At 44.5% G+C, this 26299-nt stretch overlaps 5 protein-coding genes and 1 pseudogene across 6 annotated transcripts; 2 read left to right on the top strand and 4 right to left on the bottom strand.

Annotated features, from left to right (window-relative positions):
• The first annotated feature begins 63 nt into the window (after positions 1-63).
• Positions 64-5497, top strand: LOC112877145 (probable sugar phosphate/phosphate translocator At1g48230). Its single transcript, XM_025941354.1, has 9 exons — positions 64-336; positions 849-956; positions 1219-1250; positions 1324-1374; positions 2075-2136; positions 2230-2491; positions 3730-3995; positions 4096-4190; positions 4848-5497. Exons 1-9 carry the CDS (start codon positions 253-255, stop codon positions 5025-5027), a joined length of 1140 nt encoding a protein of 379 aa, XP_025797139.1. The 5' UTR covers positions 64-252; the 3' UTR covers positions 5028-5497.
• An 836-nt stretch (positions 5498-6333) lies between these two features.
• On the top strand, positions 6334-9096 carry LOC112877086 (eukaryotic peptide chain release factor subunit 1-3). Its single transcript, XM_025941293.1, has 2 exons — positions 6334-6507; positions 7368-9096. The coding sequence occupies exon 2, from the start codon at positions 7396-7398 to the stop codon at positions 8707-8709; it is 1314 nt and encodes a 437-aa protein (XP_025797078.1). The 5' UTR covers positions 6334-6507; positions 7368-7395; the 3' UTR covers positions 8710-9096.
• Positions 9097-10250: 1154 nt separating this feature from the next.
• LOC112877084 (beta-glucosidase 7-like) lies at positions 10251-13827 on the bottom strand. Of its 2 annotated transcripts, XM_025941292.1 has the most exons (11): positions 13541-13812; positions 12931-12989; positions 12752-12827; positions 12582-12653; positions 12399-12486; positions 11944-12187; positions 11493-11608; positions 11184-11401; positions 11071-11102; positions 10864-10966; positions 10251-10754 (listed from the first exon to the last, which is right to left on the bottom strand). In XM_025941292.1, the coding sequence occupies exons 1-11, from the start codon at positions 13767-13769 to the stop codon at positions 10483-10485; spliced, it is 1509 nt and encodes a 502-aa protein (XP_025797077.1). In that variant the 5' UTR covers positions 13770-13812; the 3' UTR covers positions 10251-10482. The 2 variants fall into 2 exon arrangements, with proteins under 2 accessions (XP_025797077.1, XP_025797076.1); XM_025941291.1 differs by having other exon boundaries at positions 11071-11401; positions 13541-13827.
• Positions 13828-16513: 2686 nt separating this feature from the next.
• Positions 16514-18463, bottom strand: LOC112877085 (annotated as a pseudogene).
• LOC112877088 (probable nucleolar protein 5-1) lies at positions 18329-19905 on the bottom strand (the record flags this gene model as incomplete). The annotated part of the gene is made up of 5 exons (XM_025941294.1): positions 18329-18465; positions 18963-19112; positions 19213-19422; positions 19510-19686; positions 19762-19905. Coding segments are annotated over 4 exons (672 nt in total), but the record flags the coding sequence as incomplete, so codon positions are not given.
• A 1580-nt stretch (positions 19906-21485) lies between these two features.
• LOC112877658 (beta-glucosidase 8-like) lies at positions 21486-25923 on the bottom strand. The gene is made up of 11 exons (XM_025942010.1): positions 25412-25923; positions 25077-25135; positions 24435-24510; positions 24272-24343; positions 24096-24183; positions 23494-23737; positions 22839-22954; positions 22531-22748; positions 22398-22429; positions 22185-22287; positions 21486-22080 (listed from the first exon to the last, which is right to left on the bottom strand). Exons 1-11 carry the CDS (start codon positions 25677-25679, stop codon positions 21653-21655), a joined length of 1704 nt encoding a protein of 567 aa, XP_025797795.1. The 5' UTR covers positions 25680-25923; the 3' UTR covers positions 21486-21652.
• Positions 25924-26299: the final 376 nt, after the last annotated feature.

The following is a 26299-nucleotide window of genomic DNA, read 5'->3' as shown; positions in this document are numbered from 1 at the left end:
TCCAACGGCCCAGCAGCTCTCGAAACGCTCTCTGGCAAGGGAAACCCACCGCACTTGCCTGGCTGGCCCTCGGCCCGACATCCCCTGCCTCCTCCTCCCGTCCCCCACCCATCTCCGATCTGATTCCTTCCAGCCGACGCCTCCGCATCCTCCTCCCCGGCGCCGCCATTCACTCGCCGCCCGGCCAGCTACTGCGACCCCCGAGCACCGAGTTGGGGGCGGGCGGCGCGGCGCGGCCGCGGCGCGGGGAAGATGATCAGCAGGCAGCTCGTGCTGACCTACCTCTACCTGCTGATCTACGTGTGCCTCTCGTCGGGCGTCATCCTGTTTAACAAAGTAAGGCCGTGCTTCCTTCCAATGCGGGTTTATGCGCGCCCCTGTGTTTTCCGTTGCGGTAGAGTGGTGGCGAAGCAAGGTAGGGTTCGCTGCGTCGTGGTTGGCGCAGCAATCGAGGAAAATCAGTAACTGATACTATGTTGAACTGCTGACCATTTTACCCCCAAATCCAGCTGATTTGCGAAGCGTTTGTGTGCGCATGAAGGTTTATGTAGTGTGGTTCATGTGATTCTGATATGCACGGGTTCCACTTTGGCTGGTCATATTGTTAATTGTGGTTGTTGAACGGTCTATTACAATGCTTGATTTCCGTAGGACCTCCAAGCTGTCCTTGTCAGGTGAATCAGGGTTTTTTTTACAGCACATTGTCACTTTCAGTAATATGTGGTGCATTGTGCTTGTGGCTTGTGAGTACTTCAAATAGGATTTATGTGCTGATAACTGTGAATTATATGCTTCCATTCTTAATACATCTGGACTTATGTTAACGTGCTCAATTTCTGTGGCTGCAGTGGGTCCTCTCTCCAAAGTACTTCAAATTTCCCTTCCCTATCACCCTTACAATGATTCACATGGCGTTTTCTGGAATCGTGACATTCTTTCTTGTCCGAGTTTTTAAGGTAGGTTTCTCTGCACCATTTCCCTGAATAATCTTCCAGTGTTATTGTCTACCATGTCATTCTGTCTTATGATATTCTTGTTTGAACCAAGTGACATATACATTACTAGTTCAAGTAAACCATTATCATTATGCAAGAAGACATGCAATCAAATATTCTGATTTTGATTGCCAGCTTTGGTTTAGAATGTTGGACTGTTTAGTAATTTTATTTAATTTTTCCTGGAGCTAATGGATTTGTTTTGTTATCACTTATAATGCAGGTTGTTGCACCTGTCAAGATGACTTTCAATATGTAAGAGCATTCACTTCTTCTTCCCTTGTTATATTTAAGTTTGACTTTTACTTAATTTCTCCCCTTAATGCAGATATGCCACATGTGTAATTCCAATTAGCGCCTTCTTTGCTTCAAGCCTGTGGTAAGCTAAGTGTGTACAATGGAGTCTTTATCTTTTATTTCTTTTATGTTGCAAGTATGTGTCTAATACTTTTCTGCATCGAATGGTTGCCCATTCAGGCATGTAAGAAATGGGTAAGACATCTTATCTAAATTGATTATAGACATGCACAGACAGTGTGATGCTATTAGTTTTTTTTTGGGCTTGCCTTTTTGCACCATTTGCCTGGTAGGCTGGTACATCAATTGCTAGAATAATATGACTTATGTATCTTGTGAAATTATCAACATGGTTGTGGGTGAAATTAAGTAGCATGCTTGTTCATGCTGATGCAATAGTGCTCTATTATGGGCTTTTGCTTGGTTTGATCACTTGCATTCATATAACTTGTTAAAGGTTCAACATCAGCTAAGGAATGTATATATGCAGTAGTTTTATTCATCTAGTGTAAAGCACAAACTTGGCAAAAAAAAAGACTCAACGGTAGAATTTGTTCCCTCACTCTGTATATGATCTAGATGACAATTTGCAGGGCATTAATCCCTGTACGACTATAACTTTGTTAGCTTCTGGCACTAGTATTAGGATTACTCTTTACTAATTTTCCATTAGCATGACTTACTGTTCATTTCAGTTTTTCTGTTATCCTGTAGAGTTTCTTAAATCAGGTGTGAAAAAAACATATTTCCCTTCATACATCCATTTGATGTTTTTTTTTCAGGTTTGGCAACACAGCATACTTATATATTTCTGTGGCCTTCATCCAGATGCTCAAGGCCTTGAGTGCGTCCGCGTGCTACTCCTTTTATATTGTGCTACAAATATCCATCTATGACCTTATACAATTGAACTGACTTGAGGTGCTTTCAAATGCAGTGCCTGTAGCAACATTTATAATGGCTGTTTTATGCGGTACTGACAAATTAAGATGGGACCTCTTCTTGAACATGGTATTGGTCAGTGTTGGTGTAGTAGTTTCATCATATGGCGAGATTCACTTTAATGTGATCGGAACATTATACCAAGTAACTGGCATTTTTGCGGAAGCCCTCAGGCTGGTCCTAACACAGGTCCTTCTCCAAAAGAAGGGTTTAACCCTGAACCCTATTACAAGCCTCTATTACATAGCCCCTTGCAGGTACCAGGAACACTCTGATATTTAAAATGCTTTCTTGATTGATATAGCTTCTGGCAAGGACTGTTGAATGAGATCACTTTACTCACACACACAAAAAAAACCACCCTGCAATTGCTTTATTGATAAATGACCTCGAAAATGCGTAGTTATTATAATTTTAAGGAATTAGCTACGCTTAGTTCATTTTAATATGGTATCATTAATTGTGGTATTCTATATTCCTAAAATCTATTCGATTACAGTTGTGTTAATGGTGTTAACATCTCAAAGTGGCTGAATATTACTGTTAATTGTTTTGCATATATGATCGTGAACACTGAATAGGATGCCCCTAATAACATATTATATGAAGTTATGAACCTGTTCCTTGGCAAAGGCTCGTGTGGTACTGTGGTGATTCTTCAATAAGAATTTTTATACTTGTAATATAGATAATTGGTAGGACTCTCTAGCTACTTTCGTAACATATATTTGTAACTGAAAAGTACTAAAACCTTGTAGTATGATTGATTCTCATTGTTGGAGTTCTTCAAAAAATTGAATCTTAAAATCATATGGATGCCCCACTTAGGCACATGTCTCGATTTTTTGTAATGCCTCTGTTTGGAGGTGAGAAAAGAGGTTGTTTGAAATGGATGCTTTCCTATGGGGCCTTCAGTCTTTTTGTTGATTTGGTTTGATAGGTTGTCAATAGATGAAAGTGCCTCAGTTAAGAGGTGCTTTCACTTTTTCCTTTGAAAAATTGCCAGTGGACTATGTTCTTGTCTTAAGGAGCTTCATGGTACATTCTGAGACACGTGCATCTCAACACGCTTAATGATATGACAGGCATGCTTTTGCGTATTGACTCGCTGTAAAATGTAAATCATACTTGACTACTTGACAAGACTATCTTACATATTTCGAAAATCCAATATGCATTATAAATCACAAAAGGACTTAGGCTGTTTAGGTTGGTACAAAATAAGCTGCTCGTGACAATTCAAATATCTCAAGTTTGTATTAGCTTCAATATGTAACAGTATCCTGAGGTACTGTAGACAGTAGAGCCATGCTGAATAGTCTTCACCCCTTTATGCTAGTTGCATCTCTTCCAGTGCAGGTATTGCAGTTTAGAGTTGCAATGCAATTCATTTTTAAATTGAGTTAACCATTACATGTTCTAAAATCCAAGTGTCTTTAGTATACCTGTCCCTCTTCTCATCATCAGGTTTACTAATTGTATTGTTCTTTTGCAGTTTTATCTTCTTGTTTATTCCATGGTATTTGCTGGAAAAGCCTGAAATGGACGTGTCGCAAATTCAATTCAATTATTCAATATTTTTTTTGAATGCGCTCTCTGCATTCGCTTTGAACATTTCAATATTCCTAGTTATTGGAAGAACCGGAGCTGTCACCATTCGAGTTGCTGGTGTTCTGAAGGACTGGATACTTATTGCTCTCTCAACCATCATCTTTCCTGAATCTGTTATTACAAGCCTCAACATAATTGGATATGCAGTTGGTAATTATGTTTCTTTTTTTGCATCTCGAATAAAATTTCTATATTTTATATTATGTAAACCTCTTATTTGTCTTCTTAGTTAATCCTTTTGTATGTGTAGCTCTCTCTGGTGTTGTCCTGTACAATTATTTGAAGATGAAAGATGTGAAAGCAAACCAGCTTCCAGCAGATAACAATCCTGATAGATCTACAAAGGTCAGTATAAGTTCCTTGCTGCTGTTTTTGTATTTCTTTATTTTTGATATTTGTTAGGTACCCCCCTTGTTTAATATGCCTATCAGAGAGATCTTGATGTATCACTATTTCAAAGAAATAATTGAGTAATGATTAGTGTTGTTCCATGTTTCACTTTTATCACCTTGTTTGCTATGTTTTTATTGTGGTTAAAACACTGCTGTTAGAAATTCTATTACCTTGCCCCTTCCAAGAACATTAGGTTATTGTAACACATATGTACAAGGTTTTGGACTAGAGTTTGCTGTTTTATCTTTCTCCCTTTCTACTTTGGTCTCATAGCAATTCAAGACGTGCATTAGCTCCCTTATCTCCAGCTTATTCTTGTTCTTTGATACTCTAGCCTACTTCTTCTAACAAGCATCTTAGTTTCAGACACATATGGCATGCTATTTTTCTCCAACTTAGGTTTGAGTACAGTTTAGAGCACATAGATATAGCTCTTATTTTTACAAACTAAAGTGTCTTCTATTCATGCCATTACACAGAGGTAGCCTATAAGGTGTTGATTTACTGTTTGCCTTTTATGACACCTACCTCTATACCTATTTAATAAAAAAAATTGAGTTTCTTCAGGTTTTGTGCACGTGAGAAATGATTGCCTTCTATTATTTGCAGGACAAGAAGGCGTTAAATACATACAGGCCTGACAATTCCATGGACAACAATGACGGGACTGTCATAGGAGGCCTGGCATCAGAAGCAGCAGCAGCAGTTGATGAGGAAGCCCCTTTGATCCCTTCTGCACGCATCTCCTATGTTACACGGACCCAAACAGGCAGCTTCAGTAACAGATGACAATGGTTTACCTATTTGTTTGGGCTGACCATCATATATTTTGTCCGGGCGAATCAGAAAGAGGTGCATACACGTGCGGAAATGGCTGTTTAAGAAGCTCCGGCGAGTAGTCTCTCACGCACCTCGTCTCATACCATGTCGCCTGGATGTCTCCTCTAGGTGTACCCCTTTCCCTAGGCGTGGATTCTTTGGGGAGATACCTAGTGGTGAATTAGATAAGTTGAAGAGGTAGGCCATAACTTTTGCTTAGTATTTGGAGAAGTATGTAGGGCCGCGTGATGGACACATTATTCCTTATCCGAGCATATGGAAATGTTGTCAAACCATAGATGTTGTAAAGCACTATATATAGGTTCTAATTTTAATTGTACCTTTTGTTTCCTTTCCGTTCACTGTTGCATTCGGTACTAGCGTACTGCCAAGTGTGAATCCGGCAAATTGTGCAGTTGGTTAGCAGATGTTCGTCTGTAGTGTTTTCTCTGCCTAATCTAGTGCAGGCTGCCTTGGCCTGCATATCTGTTACTCGGCTGTGTTTCTGTTTTGTCATATTACACGCTTCAGCATGTGACTTTGGATCTGTACTGTATTGGTTATTGCGTATGCAAATGATCTTGTTTGGTCTGAGTGCAGTTTTGGTATGATTATTGCAATATCGGTTTCGTTCCTCCACACTGAGCAGAGAGCCAGAGAAGACGATCGTGATCTGTAAGTTTTGTCAAGGATGACCACTTGGCATGTGGTTATGTCGGAGCTTTGGACCTAGGCACTCCAGTAAATTTACTTTCAGAGGGCCACTCAGAAGTTCACCCTCTAATTGCGTTGGCATGTAATAACAGTGAGACTAGGCAAGGATTTGGTCGAGAATCAGCGGTACAGGATTGCCGCCTTTTCTTAGTTCGTAGTTATGGCGCATGATAATTTTTTTTAACCCTACCTCCGCTATTACAGGCCAAAGCGCAGACGAGAAAGGTAAAACGAAACCACGCGAAAGAGCTCCACCGTCGCCCGAATCAGCAGGACCCTGCTACACACCAGGGTCCAGGACCGGGTGGGAGAGGAAGATACAGAGAAACAAGGCCACGAGGGTAAGGCAATCTCCTCTCTGGGGCTTGGAGACGAGGAGAGCACGCCAGCCAGCCTTGGAGACGAGGAGCAAGAATGCCGGATCTGAGATTTCGGGTGAATAAACAGATTTCGGGTCCAAACAAAGGGTGCTTAAGCTGTAGTGGGCCTTGTGGGCCTGGTTGAGCGCCCGACGACGTACGTCCTCGGACGGCATTTTCCGAAATAAAATACTAGTATTGTTTGGCGGTCTGCTGCTCCTGTCCAGCCCTAACCAAATCCTGCTTCCCGTTCCCCACCCACCCCGCTGGGCGCTGGCGGCGGCGCCGCGAAGCGAGGCGACGAGTCAATCGGCGCCTCCTCGCTGCCCAGGCTCCGCCGGAAGCACGCGACCCCGCCGCTCTTCGCCGTCTCGTCGGTGAGAGAAGCTGCATACTTTCTTGTTGGATTGACCGCTCGTTTGTGCTGCAGGATCTAGTCCTTGCTATGAGCTGAGCTGAGCTCTTAGAATCCAAATCCCCTTTCTTGGGGTGGACGCTCCAAGCGTTTCAGTGTAGCTACCATAATTATTTGGCCTGCGAACGAGAATGACATTAATACTAGGAGCGGCAGAGTCGCGACTCTGTTTAGCTTGCTTTTCACTGTGTTTTCTCATCTCCATCCAACTTCTTCTGTTTGCGTATATACTACTCTTGAGAAAGCAAAATCAACAGAGCCCAGAATTATTTGTTTGTAGAAGGCTGCATGGAGCATACAATTCCTCATTATCTTGATAAGTTGATGCTGCTTGCATTGTCAATATTATGTAGTTATATGTCCATGTAACCACAATCATACTGTGTACAAAAGTTGTTGAAGATTATATGTTGATATCGGATTAAGTTTTGAGGTATAGTGATTGCTTTGCTACTGTAACATGTTCGCATCAGTGCTTCGATAATATTTGATTACAATGTATGTTTTTGGGAGAGTATGACTCAATCCCTTACAATGGGTATTGGTTACATATGCATAGACTTTTAGTCCTGTCTAGATACAATGGTAAGAGTCTGGATCCCTTTACAAGTCATGGTAATACCTCATCAAACAAGGTTGGATACAACAACACTTTTTTCGACAGAAAGCAGCTATGATCAATATCTACTACTATTTTAATCTACCTTTTGCTTTACTCTATTTTTAATCTGCATGCGTTCAATTTTGATGCTTCCCAGCTTCTGTATTCCTCTCTTTACCTCACTCTCTTAATCTCTTGGTCTTACGTCTGGTATTCCGCAGGTGATTCAAGTACTGTATTTTTGCCAAGATGTCTGACGGTCAGGAAACCGACAAGAACATTGAGATTTGGAAGATCAAGAAGTTGATCAAGGGATTGGAATCTGCTAGAGGCAATGGTACTAGCATGATCTCTCTGATTATGCCTCCACGTGATCAAATCTCGCGTGTGACCAAGATGTTGGGTGATGAATATGGTACTGCTTCAAACATTAAGAGTAGAGTTAATCGGCAATCTGTTTTAGCAGCCATCACCTCAGCTCAGCAGAGGCTGAAGCTGTACAACAAGGTTCCACCAAATGGACTTGTTCTCTACACTGGAACAATTGTTACTGAAGATGGCAAGGAAAAAAAAGTTACCATTGATTTTGAGCCCTTCAAGCCTATCAATGCATCCCTGTACCTTTGTGACAATAAGTTCCATACTGAAGCTTTGAATGAACTCTTGGAATCTGATGACAAGTTTGGCTTCATTGTTATGGATGGTAATGGAACTCTTTTTGGCACACTGAGTGGCAACACCCGCGAAGTGCTTCACAAATTCACTGTTGATCTACCAAAGAAGCATGGAAGAGGAGGACAATCTGCTCTTCGTTTTGCTAGGCTTCGAATGGAAAAACGTCATAATTATGTCCGAAAGACGGCTGAACTTGCTACACAGTTTTTCATCAACCCAGCTACCAGTCAACCTAATGTTGCTGGACTTATACTGGCGGGTTCTGCTGATTTCAAGACAGAACTCAGCCAATCTGACATGTTTGACCAGCGTCTCCAGGCCAAAATACTTAATGTTGTTGATGTTTCATATGGTGGCGAGAACGGTTTTAACCAAGCAATCGAGTTGTCTGCTGAAATTCTAGCAAATGTGAAGTTCATACAGGAGAAGAAACTGATTGGAAAATATTTTGAAGAAATTAGTCAAGATACGGGGAAGTATGTCTTTGGTGTTGATGACACATTGAAGGCTCTTGAAATGGGTGCTGTGGAGATGCTGATAGTGTGGGAAAACCTTGATATCAACAGATACGTGCTTAAGAACAGTGCAACTGGAGAAATTATTATCAAACATCTGAACAAAGAGCAAGAAGCTGACCAGAGCCAGTTCCGTGATCCATCTACCAATGCTGAGTTGGAGGTTCAGGATAAAACCTCGCTCTTGGAATGGTTTGCTAACGAGTACAAAAAGTTTGGGTGCACACTTGAGTTTGTTACCAACAAATCTCAAGAGGGTTCACAGTTTTGCAGAGGATTTGGTGGCATCGGTGGCATGTTGCGCTATCAACTGGATATCCGTTCTTTTGATGAGCTTTCTGATGACGAGGGGGTCTATGAGGACTCTGATTAAGCAATCAATCCGTCACATGCCTGTGCTGGACCTTGGAAGGATGCAATTGCTACAGTGTTCTAAATTTTGCTTCAGTGTTGTAGTTTTGAGTACTACTTCAGAAGATGCATGTTTTGTTTCCTCTGCAGCAGCAGCAGCAGCAGCAGCAGCTTACAATTGCATTGTGAACCACATCATATCAATCTGTTGATACCTACTGTCCTGTTGTGTTGTAGACTATTTATGACTTCGATTTAAGGTTTGACTTTTAGCAAAGGCTCCAATGACAACATTTCGAATGTGCCTCTTAAGTTTCTATCTGTTGTACTCCTCGTACTTTGGCCACCATGGTTGTTGCTGGTTATGCTTCGTGTAACAAATCGTCTACAGAGTTTGCCATTTTTTTTTGTTTGGGACATGTTTGCTTCCTCTTGAACTCTGAAATACTTGATTCTAAAAGAAAACCATTGATTCACAGGCAGAACTCTGATCGATTCAGCAGCATCCATCTAAGCCATATAGCTCGATCGAACTGGTTTCAAGTGTCTTCTATTCATGTATTCCATTACAATGCTCTACATTAAACAAAAAAAAAAAAATCAAGTTTGCATCCTACACGTATGCATGACAGCATGAGCACGGATCATTCCTTTGGCGCTGCCTTCTCCCATCCTCCACAGGAATCATCGCAGCAGCTCTCTTGGCCTATCACCCTGTTGAGCGTCCTCCCGACGCAGCTCGCCGACGCGCACCCGCCGTCCCTGGCATTGTCGAAGTCCGGCACGAACCCCATGAATATGGCCGGCTGCACGTCGGCGAGAAGCCTATTCGCCTCGTACACCTTCTCGACGCCGCCGTCGTTGCGGAACCTGATATCGCACCCGCCGATCTTCTCTGCGCAGAAGAGGTTGTCGTGGCCTGGGTTCCCGAACACCCGCACGCCGTGCGCCCAGCACCGGTTGGCGCCGCGGTAGGAGCAGAGCACCTCGAACACCTCGTCGCCGCGCACGGCGGGGAACGTCAGGTTCGCGACCGTGCCGCTGGGGATGATGGCTTGCGCCGACCACGCGGGCCGGCTGTTGTCGTGCTCGCTGTAGCCGTGGCACCGCAGCTCCACGTTGCCGTCAGCCAGGTCCATCTCCTCGCCGACCTCCTGCTCGTTGCTCACCATGATGAGCTGGTTTCCCCCGCCGGGCACGAAGGGCGTCGGCAGGTGGAGGCAGCGGTAGTGGAAGAAGGAGCTGAGCGCGACCGCGGCGACGATCGCGACGGCGAGCGCGGCGAGCTTGAGGGGCGCCGTGGCCATGGCGACGCGGTGGCGCGCGGGCGGGACTCGGGGTCGCGGGGATCGAGCGGTACGTGTCTGGTGGAGGTCGGCATGCAAAATGGTGGCGCGCGTGTGGCTGATGCATGTTTCGAGATGGCTTTGGCTGAGGTTTGCCGAGGAGGGCAAACTTAGGCAGCGGACGGAGAGGAAGGAGCTTGTTTTTGTTGCAGTTTATTAGGACGGGCGCTCGCCGCCCCCTAATTTTGGTCAAACAACAAGACACCACTCGTGATCAAGAATTTTAAATATTTCAATCAACAAGATAAATAACCACAGCTCAAACTCCACAGGGAACATACAACGTTCTGACCATAAATGGGATGCACAATTTGGAGTGGCTGTTCGTCTTCATTTGTTCCCATTTTGATAGCCTAGCGTTGATCTGGATTCGAACCATTGGGCCATCCGAAACACAAGGCAAAGCTGAGCAAAATGTTAAGTAACTTCAGGCTTGGCCTCTAGAAATTTCAATTCTTCTTAAGCATGTCCCTGAACCAGTAGGCCGAAGCCTTCGGGTGCCGTTTAAGCGTGTTGAAGTCCACGTAGACGATGCCAAACTTGGACGAGTACCCTGACAGCCACTCGAAGTTGTCAAGGAGAGACCACGCGAAGTAGCCGGCCACGTTCGCGCCCTGATCTATGGCCCTCTTCAGCTGGCCGATGTAGCTCTTGTAGAAGCGCACCCTTGTCACATCGTGCAGGTACTGGTCGCGGGTCAGGTTTCCAGGTTGATCCATTCCTAGAAACATGAAACAAAGATTGATACCTGGGATTCCTTCTTCAACCTTGGTATGCAAACGTATTCACGTGAAATGTGGAATAGAGAAATATGAGATTCTATTCAGTACCATTCTCGGTTATGTAGACTGTTGGATTTCCATACTTCTCCTTGAGGTAGTTCACACATCCATACATTCCCGTTGGGACGATGTAAAGCCAATTAGAATTCGCCTACATGTACATGGAATGATTAGTAAGGATTTATTGCACAGTTATTAGATTTGCCGGTGACGATATCACCATAATATCTAGGAGTGAAGGGAAGCTCTGCATACCTGTGGTCCAATTGGTTTGCCATTCCTTTCATCTGCAGAATTTATATATAAAGCTTTGTTTAAGGCAAGAAACTTACGAACATATAAAGCTTTGTTTAAGGCAAGAAACTTACGAACATATTGAACTTGCCAATCATCTGAGTAGCTAGTAGGCGTCTGCTGGAGCAATTTCTGGCCCTTCATGTAGCTGGCTGTGTATTGGTTGATCCCGATATAGTCTGCTGAGCCCTTGACCAATTTAGCTTGCTCAGGAGTGAACCTGGGCAGCCTCTCTTTCACAAGATCTTGCATTATCTGTGGATAATGTCCGTTTATCAGTGGATCAACAAACCTGCACCAGATGCAATAGTTAATGCTATTATCACTCGCAGTTTTCTCTTATCAAAACTTCGGTCCCAACAGAGGACATTCATATAGCTCACCAGCCAATATGGAAGTCCCTAGCTCTTTGAGCCGCTGCTTGGTCATCAGGTGAGTTTGTAAGAGCTTCATACCAGTTGAAGTCCAGAACTATACCAACCTTACCCTTCTGAGCAGCCTATGTTTTGAAAATATTATGCCATTCTTCATCAGCAATTTCAATGGAAAATGTTATTGACAATCAACAGGTATGGGTCCAACTATTTAGGAAAGAAAATTAATGCATTTCATGAGGAACAGAGTTAAAAACATGAAATTATGTTGAACAGTGTTCCGGCATATATTGATATATAGACTGTAAAAAAATAATTTTGGACTGCGCACTTCATTTAATAAAGTAACATCGGTTTAGCACTACCCAAAGCTGATCCTAATATACTACAATTTACTCCAAGAATAGCTCCATAGTTTTTGTTTTCAGGGGAATTCTATGAGATTTTCAGAAGAAAATACCTGATACTTTGTACGGTATCTTGCAACTGCAGCAGCATGTGCCAAGAGAAAATTATGGGCTACAATATAAGGTTCGGTTGCTGAATTCCCACCATTGGCGCATTTGGTGCACCTTTGAGGAGGATTTGACCCGGCGTCATAACCAAGCATTGCTACTATCCTTGGCTCATTGAATGTAAACCAGTGCTTTACACGATCACCATAGGTCTTAAAACAGAAGTCAGCATACTCTGTAAACAGGTCTCTACAAAACAAATCGTATAGATATATAAATATAATCTGGTATTTCTCCTTCTATAACTTGTGACACTAGAGGCATGACACATTTACCAAGGCTAGCATATAATCGAGTGCTTATGTTGTGTAGTCTTCTTTTGTGAAAACATAGAATGTAGAAACACATCCATATAAATATGACCAGATATCAACACCGATTAATTTTAAGATTGACTTACGCCATCTTTGAGCTTAACCACCCTCCGTATTTCTTCTCGAGCGCAAGAGGAAGATCATAGTGGTAAAGGTTGATGTAAGGAGTCATTCCTGCTCAGTTGCCAAGGAGACATTCAATCATGTTTACATAGGTTTCCAGTGAAAGTCTCAGATGTAGAATCATCCTATTCCGACTTATGTTATACCTTTCTGGAGCAGGTAGTTTATCAAATTGTTGTAATATGCAACACCTTCTGGATTGACTCTTCCCTCTCCATCTACATAAACCAAGATGTATCAGCAATTCAGCAGTAGTGACATCTAAAAACTTTTTTTTTTACACTGCCGTGCTACAACTTAAGTCATATTTATTTACCTGGGAAGATCCTGGACCATGAGATTGAAAACCGGTAGGCATCGAAATTCAAACTTTTCATGAGATCAACATCGTCCTGTAGTAGAACACAAGAATACAATACAAGGCTATAAGCCTCTCTTATTTTATCTGCGAAAAAAACTAAATTGGTTTTATTTGTTCTCCTAGTCTAGTACTACCTTATAGCGATGGTATTGATCCACTGCGACATCTCCATTTTGATTTCCCACAACTTTTCCTGGTCATTTGAGCAAAAGAAATAGAAAGTCTCAATAGGCAGAAATTTCAAAAGATGGAGGGGGGTACATTACTAATGTACCAACTTGAGTATGATGCGCAAGTTCAGCAAGACCATTCGGAAGTAGTTTAAGGTGAACAGCTGACCACAGTTGATGAGGACCAAGATGCATAGATCTTGATGAACTCTTGGCGTACCAATGGACATCAGATTGGTCGTTGTCCAACATTCCTGTATTTGGTTCATAACTCTTTTGCCTTGTTGCATCTCTTGTCCCCCTACCCCGACCCCACAAGAATGTCCTAAGTAATCGCACAAGTATGTCCTGACCAACTAGTAATCAATCAAGCGAGTAGCCATTTGCTCTCGCATTCGGAGATCCAACTGAATGTGAGTGACGTGAGTGAACAACGAGTACTTTCATTTATGCTACCCAAGATTATCCGCGCTTACACATCAGATTTGCTCACTCCCGTACCAGCCAAAGCAGAGCTCACTAGTCTAGTGTAGGTCCGCAGGTGAAGCGAAGCAAGTAAGAGACGATTCCCTACCTGGGATGTGCGCGAATTCGTCCCAGATGGAGGCCCCCCGGCCGTTGGTGGACGCCGCGCCCTCGACCTGGTACGCCGACGTCGCCGTCCCGAACACGAACCCCTTGGGGAACGACGCGCGGCTCAGCCCGCCGAGCCAGTTCGCGCCCTTCGCCCCCGCGGCGCGCGCGCCGCCGGCTCCGCCGGTCGCCACCAGAAGCGCGAGCACCACCGCCCACCGAGCGTCCATCGCGCGGCCGGCGGCCAACCGCGGCAGTGGCAGGTCGCCGCAACCCGCTCACTCCCCACCGCCCGACGTCCGCTAGCACAGTAGCAGACTAGCAGTAGCCAGTAGCAGCAGGCTAGATTGTGCTGGCGCACTAGCTGGTCTGTCCTATTTGTTGGGCACCTCGTGGCGTCTCATCAATGGGTGTCGGTGTGGTGGATCGGGCATCTCTCTGATGATGACCTGATGGGGACCCTGGCGGTGCGCGCGCGCCCGAGTCTTGACGGTATCCGGCGCGCGTGGGGGCCGGGCCGGTGCCGGTGATTAATCCGCGACGCGCCGACGCCGGCCGCGCCAGCTCCAGTCCTCGGCTGCCTTCCTGTTGCCATTTGCCATGTTCGATCGATGGTGAGGCAATTCGGCCGGAAATGGCGGCCGGCTCACGACGCCTGTCGGCTTGCGGTGGGTGGGTGACCGGGTGGCGCGATCTTTTCGCCCGCGGGTTTGGCGCGGCGCGCCCCGTCCGCCTCCGCGCATGTGCAGGGAGGAGGAGGGTTCGTGGGCGCGGCTGGCGACGGTGCGTTCCGCGGACGTGGCGGCGACGGACGTGTCGCGGCGCGCGTCTCGCTCCGCTGGCTGCTGCGTGATGCCTGCCTGCCTACCTGCCTGGCTGCCTTGCCTGGTGAAACAGCCGGGCCTCGAAAGTCTTTGCCTGGGCTGGGATGGGACACTTTCCCTCTTGGCTCTGAACCGCTACCTTCCCTGTACGGGTGCTGCTGCCACCTTGGACGAACACGAGCATGTGGGAAGCGATCTGGCTGGCTGGGTTATCGTATTATAATTTTTAAGCTTTCGGCAGATCGAGCCCATGTTCCCGTCGAGATTTTGATGCGCACCGGGTTCGGATCTCCGATTCAATACGGTCGAGTGAAACGCACGCCTCATCATGAAGTTCAAGTAGCAGTTGCTGATCGCGTTCATTCCAAAGGTCCAGATGGTGGGGTTGGTAAGAGAGGGCACACCCTTTGCATGATCCGAAGTCCCTGCAGCGATTGCAGGATAACCTTTTGTTTTCTTTGACTAAACGATTGCAGGATAGTAAGTAACCTAAAGCAGCGCAGGGATCAGGAGCATGTTTGGCGTGATTGTATTTACCATCATCGCGGTATGCGTCTCTTCTGATGGACGTAGTTGAACTCTGAAGTAGACCGAGTACATTGTAGCATCATCCGTACAGGGCTGGGCCCAGCTGCCGAGGGTTATCGTGCAGTGCAGCCATCGATGAGCAATCAATCGCGCGTGTTTATTTTTATGGCGCCTTGTATTTACTTCTTCAGTCCTAAAATGTAAAACATTTTATTTTATCCTAAGCTAAAGTAGTTCAAATTTAACCAAATTTATAGTGAAGAATATTAGCACCTAACACATCGAATAACTAAATTATAAAAATATATTTTATAATAAATCTAATTATTTTTATTTGATATTTAAAATAATATTACTCATTTTTATAAATTTGATCAAACTTAAACTATTTTAATTTAGGACAAAGCAAATGCAAAATATTTTATATTTTAAGATGGAGGAAGTACTCCGATTAGCCTATTTAGTACTCAATGAGAATGCAGAGGAGGATAGGGCCAATATGTAGCTTGGTTAAATCAATGCAGACGCGCGGAAAGTATCTATCGGCTTATCCATGCAAGCATGATACCCGCAAAACTGGCTCCGAGTCCTCGCAAAAGGGAAAAAAACGGCCTAAATTATAGTTCCATTGATACGACAGGTCCCCTCTTCGATGTAACATGTATCTGCTGCTGCTGCTTGGTGGCTTCCACTACAAGTCAAGCAGGATACGTCACCATTAAAAATTGTGAGCTTTACTTTACTCGCTGGAGGAAAGGAGGTGTCTGAGCTTCTGTGAATCCTCCCTCCGTCAACTTGTTCGTTCCTGCCTGTCTCGTCTTACTTCTCAGCGTGCCACTTAGCCGCCTCCGATGGTAAGAGCTAATACCTAACTCTAAGTACACTAGAAGATAACCATTCCAATGATCTGTCTTTTAAAACATAGCTCATAATATAAATATCCCACGCGGTATACTCATCTAATCTTGAAGTGCGTGTATGAGACTATCTCTTGATTAAGAGATAGTTCTTCTCTCTTCTATTAAAATACGAGAAAATATTGTATGAGCTAACTTATATGCAATTATTAGAGGAGGTCTTATTGGAAGCAGAGAGGAAAAGTCCAACACTGTACGCTCGGCGATGAGAACTCTGCTTACCATGACCATTGTGCAACTATCAGGCTCCAACGGGACAGCATCAAACAGCTAACCTTCAATGGCACCACGGTCTTTAGCCACCTAGGGAAGGAAAAAATCCTTTTCGATTTCTTCAAGCAACTCCTTGGCAGCACTGAGCAGTCCACCCTCTCGTTTAACCTTGACCATCTGTTCCCCAACTCCTCCCTGGACTCGACTCAAGCTGCTGCGCCGATTCAGCCTTTTGACCCTTCCCAAGTTAAATTGGCAGCTCTTGCCACGAAACCTTTTCTGATCTGACCAAGCATCCTAATATGTTTAATAAATCAATGGTTATGCATCGCATCGTATACACATTACCAACCAAGTCAAGTCATCCATAAAAATATTTCTGGTGACTTTCAATATCAAACTATCATATAATTAGATTCAAAAGAAGTTGTCTTATGATTTCTTCCAGAAAAAAACAAAAAGAAAGAAGTAAATTGAATGCTAGCTCAGAGATGCCACTCTCACGTATGCAACATTAACAAAATTAATTCATTGTTTTATCGAGTATAGATAGATTTTCCCAGGTGGCCAGCATATTCAGAAACTCAACCTATGCGTGCAGTATACTTAATAATGGATAGTTACAGTGTAGTCACTTGGACGGACCAAAGATATCTACCCCGACACCTTGGCACCAGTCGGGTCCTTCTTCTCAACACTCTTGATGACTCCAACAGCAATTGTCTGCCTCATGTCACGGACAGCAAAACGACCAAGAGGAGGGTACTCGGAGAAGGTCTCTACCACCACGGGCTTGGTGGGAATCATCTTCACCATACCAGCATCATCATTCTTTAAGAACTTGAGCTCCTTCTCTTGCTCCTTGCCAGATCGTCTGTCAATCTTGGTGAGGAGCTCAGCAAACTTGACAGCAACGTGGGAGGTGTGACAGTCCAGCACTGGCGCATAGCCCTTGCAAATTTGTCCAGGGTGGTTCATAATGATAACATGGGAGGTGAAGCTGGCAGCCTCCTTGGCAGGGTCATCCTTGGAGTTGGAGACCACGTAACCACGCTTGAGATCATTCACAGCAACGTTCTTCACATGGAAGCCCACATAAGCACCAGGAAGGGCCTCCTCCTGGAGAGCCTCCTGGTGCATCTCAATAGACTTGACCTCAGTAGTCAGGCCGCTAGGACCAAAGGTCACAATCATGCCAGGCTTAAGGACACCAGTTTGGACACAACCAACAGGGACAGTACCAATACTACCAATCTTGTACACATCCTGAAGGGGAAGACGCAAGGGCTTGTGCGAGGGCCTCTTGTGCTCGTTGATCTGGTCAACAGCCTCAAGCAGGGTTGGCCCCTTGTACCAGTCAAGGTTGGTGGACCTCTCAGTCATGTTGTCACCCTCAATACCAGAGATGGGAACGAAAGGAATTTTTTCAGGGTTGTAGCCGACCTTCTTGAGGAAGTAAGAGACGCCCTTCACAATTTCATCATAATGGGCCTTCGAGTACCCAGATGCTGTGGCATCCATCTATAAACCCAACAGCAGCAAAACATTTCAGTTACATGACATAGATAATGTTCAGGGACACAGGCCATAATACAAGGACAGGTACAAAGTCAGCATATCCAAGTAACCAATTATACAGCACATAATGTAAAGACCCCACAAGCATGTGACAAAAATATGTTACTTGAAATACGTGATGTCGTAATCAAAATCACAATTAGAAACTTATAACAACCTCATGTAAGGCTGCAAATTTATGGAGTACTGTCATTCATAAATTGTATGAAACAGATGGTTATTATCAAAGCAATTTGCATTTATTGTAACTTAAACAAATACCTACCAATCAGATAAAGAGGATCACAGAAAGGATTATGTTATACAGCTATATAAATAGGATTGATCAGCATGCATATATATATATTTAAAAGGGCCCTAGCTTATGAACCATACATTTAAAATGAGTTGCTGGAATTATACCTTGTTGCAGCAGCAAATCATCTGCTTCACTCCAATAGTGAAAGCAATGAGAGCATGCTCGTAGGCCTGGCCATCCTTGGAGGTACCAGCTTCATAACCACCAGTGGTGGAATCAACGATAAGGATGGCACAGTCAGCCTGGGAGGCACCGGTGATCATGTTCTTGATGAAGTCACGGTGTCCAGGGGCATCAATGACAGTGCAGTAGTACTTGCTGGTCTCGAACTTCGACAAGGTGATATTGATGGTGATACCCCTCTCACGCTCAGCCTTGAGCTTGTCGAGCACCCACGCGCACTTGAAGGACTTCTTGTTCATATCTGCAGCCTCTTTCTCAAGCCTCTGCATCACATGCTTGTCAATACTTCCAAGCTTGTAGATCAGGTGGCCAGTGGTGGTCGACTTGCCAGAGTTGACGTGGCCAATGACCACAATGTTGACGTGACTCTTCTTCTAACCCATGGCTGCAGCATAAAACAAATCAATAGTAAGAAACAAAGTATGGGATAAATCAGGCAGGAAACGACATATGTTGCTGTTTCAAAGTGAAATAAAATAGATAATATATATACAGATCGAAAAGGGAAAGTCGATGCTGCACACGAAGGAACATTAAGGAACAACAAAACTACCGGCACACAAAAACCATAGAGAGCACCTGGCCATCCCTCCACTTCTAAATTCACCAATTCTTAGGCACAGACAGAACTAAACCACCGAGGTTTTAGTACACTGGACCAACAGAAAAACAATGCAGACATGCAGCAGCAGCAACAGTACAAATCAGTTGCAATAGAGCAATAAGCATGTCAGACTCAAGACTATCAGGTACTAAATATTCTACTGCATGGACTAGCACATTTCATCACACAAAAACATCATAAAAAATAAAAAAAAGTGTTACTAGGCTTTTATATTTGCATTAGAAAATTGCTAATGTGTTTCTGGGTAGCACATGCACCTTTGGCCTTCAAGGACACCAGCGCCCTACTCCTAACAGCACGGGAAAACAGGATATCCTGTAGATATTCAAGCATGTCCCCTTATGGAGCTTACGTTCATACATGTGTGCTTGATCCACCAATGTACTTGCCATATCTTCCGACAACATCTGAAACAAAACGATGGTTTCTCACATTGCACACGGTGACAGTTTTTAGTAAATGCACAGCCGTAAGCTTATTGTACATCTGGATAGCATTACTATTTACCTCATTAGAAGTGCCAGTTTCGATTTTCTCTTTCGGGTAAGATAGTAATTTAAGGGCAGTAGCAAGTTTTTGTAGATCCAAATTCTGACAATCAATACCAGATACCTCCTTAAGATATTTACCACCACGGTGCAAGAACTCAGCAAACCTATTCACGCAGTAGTCAGACTCGTACAAAGCAGTTGCTATAGTGATAAGATCTTCATCAACCTGCACATATGGAGTGGGCTCAAAGTAATGATACAAGAAAACAGAAAGCACCGATCTGAGATATGGGAAAGGAAGAAATAAGCGCACCATCTCTGGCTCCACCTTGAAGCCATACTTATTCAGGATCAATTGCATTCCTTTACTCATATGGCCGCGGTCCTCCGTAGTCAGCTCACATGTTTCAGTGGGCACTAAACTCTTCATTATGTTCTTCAGGCCCCACATCAATTCCATCACGGGTTCATCAAACAGACAGTGTATTTTCTGAAAAATCCACAAGAAATATGACAAAGGCACAAGACTTTCAGACATAAGTAAACAAGGGAAGCTCATACTCACCAATTTTGCTTCAATGATCCTTTTGTAGTCACTTCTTCCAACAGCAAGTTTCTGCCCAATGCTATGATGCGACCTGATCATCTTAACAAGCTTGTCACTGAGACCAGTTTCAAGGTTGATGGCAACAGACTTGTCCTTAAATATTTGAAAATCTAGCAGGGGACAACCTAATAAATAAATAAACAAACAAACAAATATGAGTATGGTAACTGGGAGGTTTCAATCACGATATGAGGGAAGGACACTTCAGTAGATGTAGCATTACATGTAAGTCCTCAATCCTCATACATCGAATTATTGTAGCATAATTCAAAACAATGTAAGTTTTCTAAAACAAAATGCAGTGTTCTGTGGTAGAACCAATCATCCAAGCGCATCTACAAGCCAGAAATAGGTGCATAGCAATACCATCACAGGTTACACCCCATGCCAAATGTGCATGCATGTGATATGCATGATTGCGTCACACAACATGCTCTAAACAACATGGAGAAATAAAATATGTTTTGAACTGTTAAATTAGTAAACAACCAACAAGCTCGTTCATTATTCCCTTTAATCAATGAATAGAAGAACATAAATAGAAATTAGGACATGCAGCGCATAAGGGCTACTGACAAAGTTTACCCTTGTCTTCTCCATAGACTTTACCCAGGTGTCCTGCAGAAGTTTGAGAAAAACAAGGAAAATTAGATCAATGACAATTAACAAATAAAGAAAGTGCATTGGTAAAACAATTAACAAATAAAAGTACCTTCAAGGCTCCACTGCGAAAGAGAGCGACGCCATTATACTTCAGCAGTGCAAAGCCAGAGGGCGTCTCAAACAGTACCAAGATGACTCCACCATGCCCTAACCAGTTTGCTGGGAACAGAGATATCAAACGAAGTCAGGCAAGCAAGAATAATTAAAGCTTTAATTCAGCCGTGGATCAGCAAGTTCTACGCTAGGGTAAGGCTACGCGCTAGGGTTTCATTTCTTATCCTCCTTCCGGAGTGGGTGGATTGAGAGAGGAGTATGGTGACTCACCTACGTCAGCTCTCGAAGATCCCGGGGGAGGAGGAGGAGGAGGAAAGGATAGCGGAGAAGCGGGATGACCGCCACCGTGCTTCCCTGCCCCCGGTCGCACGGAGGTCCCAGATTTCTTTTTTCTTGACACCATGAGCTATGTTGCACGTCGGCGGGGCGGGGGGCTGCAGCTGGGGGCGGGGCGGGGCGGGCGGCGGCTGCGTCGGAGATGCGAGAAATTTGGATTTTTGACACTCCAAAAAAAGAAAAAGAAAATAATTAAAAGAGGGTAAAATGGCAAGTAAATCAATGTGTCAATGTTGTGGATGTTAAATTTGCGAAGCCTATTCTAAAATGTCAAATATGCGAAGCCACCTGTTTCGAGTGTCAAAAATCCAAATTTCTCGTCGGATGCGGGCGCCGGGCGTCGGCAGGACGCAGGAGCGGCCGAGCGGGCGATGCGGCCGCGTGCTTCGCTGCTCGTGCCGTCTCTCTGCTCGCTCGATGCCATGATTGTACCTCAAGTGAACTTATGGATGGATCGGTATATGGAATCTGTATATGAAAACTCGTACTCAATCGCCAAACAAAAGAACATGACAGCGAACTCGATGGCATAACTCTCGGAGGTTAGGCAGTCAGAGAGGCAGCACAGCTCAATCAAACTGCAGAGACACGAATCAGCATAACATATATCCAGTAAATTAAACACGATATCGGTACCAAACTGGCTCTTAATCATAGCAAAAGGGGGCAAAAATAAGCCCTGAATCATAGTCCCATTCACACAACAGGTCTCTCTTTGTTGCAACATGTCTTTAAAATGAACATGCTGCTGGTGTCCGCTACACATCAAGTGCAGCTACACTAGACCAAATAATTTCTAAGCGGAAGAAACGATGAAGACGGATGGAACAAGCAAGCACAAGGAGACCAACAGAGAAACAAGCAGGGCCAGGCCACTCGAGGCAGCTGGAGCCGAACCAGCTGGACTGCCGGCTGAAGTATGCGAACCATTCTGAGGGGTGGCGGCCTTTGAGCTCGCACCTGAGAGCATGTCCCTGAACCAGTACGCCGAGTCCTTGGGGTACCGCTTGAGCGTCGTGAAGTCAACGTAGACGATGCCGAACTTGGACGTGTAGCCCGACAACCACTCGAAGTTGTCCAGGAGAGACCAGGCGAAGTAGGCGGTCACGTTCGCGCCCCCGTCGATCCCTTTCTTCAGCTCCGTGAGGTAATTCTTGTAGAAATCGACCCTCACGGTGTCGTGCAGGTACTCCTCGCGCGTCAGGTTTCCAGGTTGATCCATTCCTGGTATATATTCATGGGCCGTGATTTATCCGTGCGATTCAAGGAGCAGCATAGAAGGGAATGCAAGTTTTTTTCAGTTGAAGGAGGTAGGCTGTCCCAAGTACCATTTTCAGATATAATCATGGTTGGATTCTGGTACTTTTCCTTTAGGTAGTTCACAACTCCATACATGCCTGTTGGGACAATGTAAAGCCAAACAGAGTGTGCCTACACAAAGATTCCTTATCAGAGAATTTTCTTGCTATTTTGCACTTGCCAATCTTGTACACCAATAGAAAAAACTAGGATTCAAAGTGGTAAGGAGGAAAAGTTTATACCAGCTGTCCAATCGGTACGCCATTTCTTTGAACTGCAATGTTCAACGGGAAGGAATAAGGTGATGAGGCCTTCAGAAACTGCAGTGGCACATATAGAACCACATAGAACGAGAAAAGTAAGTTGGTAACTCACAGTTATATTGAACGCTCCAATCGGACAAGTAGCTTGTTGGTGCTTGCTGAGGAGTTTGTTTGTCTGAAATGTAGTATGTAGTATATTGATTGATCCCGAAACAATCTGATGAGCCCTTGACTAGCTTAGCTTGCTCAGGTGTGAAACTTGGTAGCCGATCTTTTACAATGTCCTGCATTGTCTTTGGATATTTTCCATTTATTAATGGATCAAGAAACCTGAATCATGACCATTTGATTTGGTTAATATTGATAACTGTGTTAAATAAAATATTGTAATTCTTCACATATTTGCCAATAAGATCTTACCAACCAACATGGAAGTCCCTGGCTCTTTGAGCTGCTGCTTGATCTTCCGTTGAGTTGGTAAGAGGTTCGTACCAATTGAAGTCTAGAACTATTCCAACCTTGCCTTTCTGAGTTGCCTATAGGGACAAAAGATAACTAGTTCTGGATCAGCAAAATAGAGCATTACAATTTCATTTTGCAGCAAGAAATTTCCTTTTTATATTCATGATAAATAATGCAGAATATACTTTAAATATTACAATTTCAGCTGCTAGATGGCTTCATCACAGCGTGCAAAAATAGAGTTTTGTAAGAAATAATATGGTACAGGATGGTCGTTTGAGGTTCAGTTTGCCTAGAAAGTAGAAAAACCTAACTTTGGAAACACAGTGTATCATGATGCATTTATCAGCACTTAATCTCATTTGTTGCTATTCAACTGCATAGTTCTTATAAAAAGGACCATCACAGCATGCTATGCACGAAGAAACACAAAAATTAACACTTGCAGGTTTGGGTAAGTTGCTGCATACACGCAAATTATCGACTATTGGCACTTTCAATGTTAGTGCATCAGTTTCTATTTTTTGTCCCAGACATGCATATTGTCCTGGTACTAATCCTGAAAAGTATCTGCAATAATTTATATTTGTTTCTTCTTTTCAGTAGAAAATACCTGGTACTTGTTTCGGTATCTTGCAACTGCAGTAGCATGAGATAAGATAATGTTATGAACAACAATGTAAGGTTCTGTTGCCGAGTTCCCACCGGCAGCGCATTGGGTGCACCGGTTAGGGGGGTTAGTTCCAGTATCATAGCCAAGAAATGCTACTATCCTCGGCTCATTTAATGTGAACCAGTTCTTGACTCGATCTCCAAAAGTCTTGAAACAAAAATCGGCATAGTCAGCAAATATGTCCCTGCAGAAAATAATGTCCAGAAAAACCCATTACAGATTATTATATGAAAATAAGAACAAATGAAATATATACCTAGATAGAATAATATGCTTAATGCTTGTCCATGCGGGTAAAAATACTAAGCCATCATCAAATTTGCCTAGATATCAACTCAAAATTTCAAAATCAAATCACTGTCCTATCTTGCAATCATTGCAATGGGATAAGTAGCAACGTTTCCAGTACAAGTTCATATATTAATTAACAATGAAGCCTTGAGTCTCAACTATGTGTGTACTGAATGTCGGCAAGGTCATATAGTAAAAGAGCCTATACATATTTCAACATGAACAAGATAAGAGGGATGTTTCTCACTTACACAATTTTTGGGCCTAACCAGCCTTTGTACTTCTTCTGAAGCGCGAGTGGAAGATCATAGTGGTTAAGGTTGACGTAAGGAGTAAGCCCTGCACAGTTTTGAAGGGAGCATTCAGAGACGGACACAACATTGCTGCAAAACCTTTGAAGGCTGAATTTTCGTGTTTGAATCATTACCTTGCTTAATCATGTAGTCTATAAGATTGTTGTAATACTGTACACCTTCTTCATTAACTTTTCCTTCACCATCTAGATAAACCAAAGATATACCGAGCGATCTATTACTCATACAAGTAAACAGTTCAAGTACATGCTATATTTAGAGTTGGATTTTACGTACCTGGGAAGATTCTGGACCAAGAGATTGAAAACCGATATGCGTCGAAATTCAGGCTTTTCATGAGATCAACATCTTCCTGTACTAGCATAAAGACACCAAATATTAAACTGACACAAATAGTTCCTAATTTTCTTAAAGAATATTTTTTTAGGGGTCAACGGAGGGGGAGAGGATCCCCCACCTGATTCATTTATTCATTCAGTAGCCCTTAGTGGCCTGATTGTAGCAAGGTTTACAATTTATGAGGGTTTACATTGCCAAAGAAGAATTAAATCTTGGCTCAAGAGATCTTTTACGAGCATTGTTTTGAGATTTCCTAAAATCATCATATACCGTAAAGCAGTTTGATGCAACAAGCCTAGCTTACATCAAATCAATTTTGAGCTTTGCTCAGAGCTCAACACGATTGAGAAACAAGAGTCGCCTTAAGATTGCTTGTTCCCCGATTTGAGTTTACTTGGGATACTCTACTCTTTACTTTTCATATTTGTTCATGTTAGAAATAGATATTGATAGCAACTACAGAAAAGAAAGCATCCTCATTGCCACTAAAGTAACTGTCACGGTCTGATCCATCAATCAACTGAAAGATTAAGCAATAAGTTAAAAACAGAGGTGGGGTCTTATTTGATTGCGACGTGCCTTGTAGCGATGATATTCATCAGTTGTAACATCTGCGTTCGCGTCTCCAGCAATATTTCCTGTTCATTACGCATAAGACAGCGTTAGCATCAGTGAATTTCATAAGCACACGCATGTAGATCCATTCCATTTTCGATCCCTCAACTTGAGACTCAAGCAGAGTTCTCATCTATTCCCCTCGCTACTCCCAAGCAAGACATTGGCTAGCGTGCGTTGCAAATATTTACAGGAAATGAGTACTTGGGAGTTGCAATGGAATCACTGTGCCTGGCGCTTAGCAGCTACAGAAGGATCTGCCTCATAGTATTAGTAGTCGTGATGACGCGATGCGTTACCGGGGGTGTGGACGAAGGGGTCCCAGATGCTGGGCCCCCGGCCGGCGGATGCCGCCGCGCCCTCGACCTGGAACGCGGACGTCGCCGTCCCGAAGACGAACCCCTTGGGGAACGCGTCCCTGCTCAGCCCGCCCGTGTCCGCCCCCGCGGCACGGACGCGAAGCCCGCGGCCGCAGAGCGACAAGAGGGCCAGGGCCAGCAGCAGCCGCCGCAGCACCCGGCGGCAATGCGGTGCCGCTGGCGGAGCCGCAGACCCCGCGGTGCCCATCCCAGCGTCGCCGCAGCTCAGCTCAAGCGTCTCCTTCCTTCCACTCACTCACAGGCACAGTCACTCTCTCGTCGGTCCAAGTCAAGTGAGCTGCCCGCCTTTTGGCAGCTTGCGACTAGGATACCTGCCGGTCTAGGTCGCCCACCCCGGGCACGTGACGGGTCATTTCTTTTCGCCCCGCCCTCTCGGGTCGCGGGCTCGGTCAGGTGATCCGCCTCGCCGGGACGGCGGCGAGGGGCGATGCCGCGATGCTGATGGCTGTGGCAGCGGGGCTGTGCGTCGCGGAGGATTAGGGCGCCACGGCGCGGCAGGTCAGGCCTTGTCGGGGTGGCCGCGGGTGAAAAATTCGGGTTGGGTGCGATCTCATCTAGCACCGGTGGTCCGTGGAGGCGTGGACCAGCCACCACCAGCAGCGCGGCAGCTGCAGCCTTCGCGGCCCGCCGCGGCGCCGCTGTTCACGGCTCGTGTCGCGTCGGCTTGCGAGCTGCAGTGATGCACGGCCGCGCCGTACCGTGCCAGACACGGTCTTGCTAGCCAGCACTCGTTGCTGTCTGAAAGAGATCGAACGCTCCATGCATGAGCTGTGTGTGACCCACGGCAGTGCTGCGGTAGATTCGTGC

The sequence above is a fragment of the Panicum hallii genome, chromosome 9 (genome assembly GCF_002211085.1).
Source record: "Panicum hallii strain FIL2 chromosome 9, PHallii_v3.1, whole genome shotgun sequence".
In the NCBI taxonomy this organism is placed as follows: Eukaryota; Viridiplantae; Streptophyta; class Magnoliopsida; order Poales; family Poaceae; genus Panicum; species Panicum hallii.
The sequence above is the reverse complement of the archived record's forward strand: the minus strand, read 5'-3'. Positions and strand labels throughout refer to the sequence as shown.

Excerpts from the sequence above, each read along its gene's own strand:
- LOC112877658 (XM_025942010.1), bottom strand. The coding sequence starts at position 25,679 with ATGGGCACCGCGGGGTCTGCGGCTCCGCCAGCGGCACCGCATTGCCGC. Across the intron at positions 22,430-22,530 it reads TTGGAGCGTTCAATATAACT|TTCAAAGAAATGGCGTACCG; the intron begins GTGAGTTACCAA and ends TGAACATTGCAG. Across the intron at positions 22,288-22,397 it reads GCGTACCGATTGGACAGCTG|GCACACTCTGTTTGGCTTTA; the intron begins GTATAAACTTTT and ends ATCTTTGTGTAG.
- LOC112877086 (XM_025941293.1), top strand. The coding sequence starts at position 7,396 with ATGTCTGACGGTCAGGAAACCGACAAGAACATTGAGATTTGGAAGATC.
- LOC112877084 (XM_025941291.1), bottom strand. The coding sequence starts at position 13,769 with ATGGACGCTCGGTGGGCGGTGGTGCTCGCGCTTCTGGTGGCGACCGGC. Across the intron at positions 12,828-12,930 it reads ATCAATACCATCGCTATAAG|GACGATGTTGATCTCATGAA; the intron begins GTAGTACTAGAC and ends GTTCTACTACAG. Across the intron at positions 10,755-10,863 it reads AGTCTACATAACCGAGAATG|GAATGGATCAACCTGGAAAC; the intron begins GTACTGAATAGA and ends TCATGTTTCTAG.
- LOC112877145 (XM_025941354.1), top strand. The coding sequence starts at position 253 with ATGATCAGCAGGCAGCTCGTGCTGACCTACCTCTACCTGCTGATCTAC. Across the intron at positions 2,137-2,229 it reads CCAGATGCTCAAGGCCTTGA|TGCCTGTAGCAACATTTATA; the intron begins GTGCGTCCGCGT and ends TTTCAAATGCAG. Across the intron at positions 2,492-3,729 it reads TATTACATAGCCCCTTGCAG|TTTTATCTTCTTGTTTATTC; the intron begins GTACCAGGAACA and ends GTTCTTTTGCAG.